This window comes from Buceros rhinoceros, unplaced genomic scaffold (genome assembly GCF_000710305.1).
Source record: "Buceros rhinoceros silvestris isolate BGI_N320 unplaced genomic scaffold, ASM71030v1 scaffold4180, whole genome shotgun sequence".
Classification (NCBI taxonomy): Eukaryota; Metazoa; Chordata; class Aves; order Bucerotiformes; family Bucerotidae; genus Buceros; species Buceros rhinoceros.
The window spans coordinates 55,799-59,375 of record NW_010390059.1 but is presented as its reverse complement, the minus strand read 5'-3'; the positions used below and the strand labels follow the sequence as shown (position 1 = coordinate 59,375).

The 3,577-nt window shown below is 39.4% G+C and overlaps 1 protein-coding gene across 2 annotated transcripts in view; it reads left to right on the top strand.

The window, feature by feature from the left end:
- Nucleotides 1-1,102: 1,102 nt before the first annotated feature.
- The window catches only part of LOC104493505 (mothers against decapentaplegic homolog 2), a 37,003-nt gene continuing 34,528 nt past the window's right edge, over nucleotides 1,103-3,577 (top strand). Inside the window, exon 1 of one of the 2 annotated variants that reach the window (XM_010136201.1) lies at nucleotides 1,103-1,380. In XM_010136201.1, the coding sequence (XP_010134503.1) occupies nucleotides 1,160-1,380 (221 nt within the window). In that variant the 5' untranslated portion in view covers nucleotides 1,103-1,159. The remainder of the gene's footprint in view (nucleotides 1,381-3,577) is intronic. The other variant, XM_010136209.1, reaches the window with a different exon arrangement.

Genomic DNA, 3,577 nt, shown 5'->3' with positions numbered 1-3,577 from the left:
TTGACTTCAGTGCCTTACTTCTGTCCATAGGACTGTTAGGTTCTCAAGCAATTTCTAACAGCTCTCTGCCTGAAATAATATGGGGCTTATGTTTTAATACCTGAAACTAGCCTAATAGAAGCTGCAAAACCAAGATTTCTTTTTTTCCTGAGTAGCTATCATTGCTCTTTTGGATTACTTAAAGAGCTAATTGTAGTGGATACTAAACATAGTTTTGCCATCCTTTCTAATCTTTCATTTTGTATAAACATCCTGATCAGGTAGTTGATACTGAATGAATCACAGAATCATCAGGTTGGAAGAGACTTTTAAGATCAGAGTCCAACCGTTCCCCCTGCACTGCCCGGATCCCTAAACCATGTCCCTCAGCACCACATCTATGTGGCTTTTGAATGCTTATCAAAACTGAAAACACAGTTCTACTACTCAGGTGCCTGCAGACTAAGATTTTAAATATCCTTTAATGGGTTTTTGAAAGACTTGATGATTCCAAGTACTGCTGGTTGAGAAGACTCATTACCTGTAGGCCATTGAACTCTATATTGAAAGATGGGAATAAGCTTTTTACCAAGTTTACGAGTGAATTTCAAATCGGTGTCCCCAGTGGAACAAATATTGGTGCTTATTTTAAACATGACAAACAAAATGAGAAAAGACTTGTGAAATGTCAAGCTATAATGACTAAATGACGTTCCAAACAATTTCGCTTGCTAAATTAATTTGGAGATAGGCAGAACATGCATATATGTGTTCGCAATTTGTCAGTCACTTGTGGAAAATTTTAATAAATGACTAAAACCAGCCAGCCTAGGTGCAAAGTGAGACTCAAGTTAACACCTGTATTTTCTGGAGCTGGCTTTAGCCAGGAAAGATTTGAGGAAAAATTAGATGTCTCATCCAACAGTAACCTTAGACTGCGCTGTTGAGGAGTCTGCAGCAATCTTGCAATTTGACTTTACTGGTGAAGTACCCAAGCATGATGCAGGCTGCTTCTGAACTGTTATCTGACCTGTTTTGTGATGCAGGGCCCTATGGCATTTGATAATGTCCTAAGCAAGGACAACCTCAGTGCTAACGTGTCTGTTTTGGTTTGTCTTTTTAGGGATCAGACATCAGCCTCTAATCTATCGCTCGCTGAGTGTTCTGTCTGGTGAAAGCCATGTCAGCCATACTGCCATTCACTCCACCAGTTGTGAAGAGGCTCCTGGGGTGGAAGAAGTCAGCTGGTGGTGGTGGTGAGCAGAATGGCCAGGAGGAGAAGTGGTGTGAAAAAGCAGTGAAAAGCTTGGTCAAGAAGCTGAAGAAAACGGGACAGCTGGATGAGCTTGAGAAGGCAATTACCACTCAGAATTGCAATACCAAGTGTGTGACAATACCAAGGTAAGTGCTGTGGTGTCAAATCCTTACAACCACTTGAGAAATGACTTAATGGGTGTTTAGGCTATCCTGTGAACAAATGACTAAAAAACCCGTTGCATGCTTTTGATTCTTTAAAACCTGTTTTGTTTTTTTATAGTGCTTGCTTACAACTGAATCGCATACTTCGTAAAGTCGCAATTTCTAATAATATCTTTACATTCCAGTCTTCACTACCACGTAGAGTTCAGTCTGTGTGTGTTCTGGTGGTGCCTAGCACAGCTCTTAGTTTGTAGCACTGCTTTATGCTTTTAGTTAATAACCCTGTCTATAATTGGAGGGGGCATACTTGAACCTACACTTCCACTTTGAAAAAGACTAGTTTTTCCTTGGTCAACACTTCAGTCATCTAACTATTTTCAGTTTTATCTAGTAGCTTCATTTAAATTGTACAAGCTGCATCCATTCTCCTTTTTGAAGGGAAGTTTTATCTTTGGAGGCAGATTGTCTGAAGACCAGTTTATTTACTGTAATTATTATTTGTTATTGGTTAATGAAAGTGCTTTTTATTTATTGATCCGGAGTATTTCTTGAACTGCTCTTTTGCTCCTGATATGTGTATACATCAAGGTGAAAAACCTGCTTCCTACCCCTTTGGCTTTCTCAACTTAATTCATAGCAACTGCTGTGCGAGAGGCAAGGGTTATGTTTAAGTATAATGCAGTCTGCTCTCCATTCACGTTGTACAGAAATCCCACTAAAGGTGCATCTCTAGCTTTATGTGCAACATAAGTACAAAGCACTGCACAGGTGTGGTTTTTTTTCTTTGAAAAAGTTAGAGGATCTCATGGCAGAGGAATATTCTGGGCATCCCTCAGCACTGGAAATAATTTCTAGGGTTGAGAAACTGCATCCGGTTTGTGACCTTAATTTCCGTATTAGCAAGTTTGTCCCAGCTGCCTTTAAACTTAGTATTAATCATAGCATAAACCAGATTTGACTGGTGTCAAATGATTTCCATATATCAAGTGTATTGTCTGATAATGGTTTTAGCATTCTTTTTTAGATTTGACACAGCTTTCTGGGAAAACCATGAGTATGCTCTGAATGAATGACCACATTAATTCTGTTCTCTTCACCTTTTGTTTCTAATATTGCCTTCTGCTTGTATGTTCTTCTCTAGAGCAGTGTCAAAATCCTCTGGGTTTCTTTTCTGCTTTCTTCCTTTTCCCAGCTGGAAAACAATCAGAAACACATTTGAGCTTTCTTGTCTTAGTGTGTATAGACTGAGATTGGAACCTATAAGGATATATACTTCTTGACTTGACATGAGGTCACTGTATGATTTAGCAAGCTTTTCCCATGAAGCATTTCATCTTTGTCATGGTAAGGTGTTTCATATGACAGGAGTGAAATTCACCGTACAGACAACTACTTGTTGTAAAACATGTATCTAACTTTAAGAACTCTGAGGAACCTCCTAGGGCTCTCCTGCAGGGTACTGGGGTAGTAGTAAATACTACTACTTGAGAAGTACAGTTGTCCCCATTTAATTTTGAAGATGATGTTAGGAGATACAAACAATATGCTAATCTATCATTCTTTTCCTAGTCTGAGTATGTCCTCTTGCTTGCACAACCTTTTCTGCTAAAGTAGTCATAGTAAGTAATTCTTTAAAACAGAACATAAAGCTTGGCTGGGCTCTGTGCAGCCTCCACATTGTGACCAGCAGTTACTGCTGGGCTGTTCTCCTCTACCCTCCAGTCAGCTGTAAGAAGAACCGCACCTACGTTTCACTTTTCTGCACTACCTTGGGAGTAAGCTGGTGGCTGGAGAGCTCTTCCAAGTGATGTTGGCTATTACACAGGGTTTAATTTTAAACTAAGAAATGGCTTTGGTATTAAGGGGCGAGATGATATCAGCATTGCCAGCAGTGCTATACAGAATTCTTGAGTTTCACAGTTGGCTTTTGGACTGTTGATATTATTTCACTTTGACAGCAGTAGTCTGGGTTCCCAAGAAAGAACAAATGTCAGCTCAGTACTGTAATGACTTCTGGCGATTCTTGTTCTTGGATTTAGTAAGTTAATGAAACTGCTGCTTGAGTCCCGCTTTAATGAATGTCTTAAAGATCTGCAGATCAGCAGGGATAAATAATAAAATGCTGAATTGGAAACTTTCTTTTTTTTTAATTCCTAGTCAGCAGGACGTTTTAGGTGCT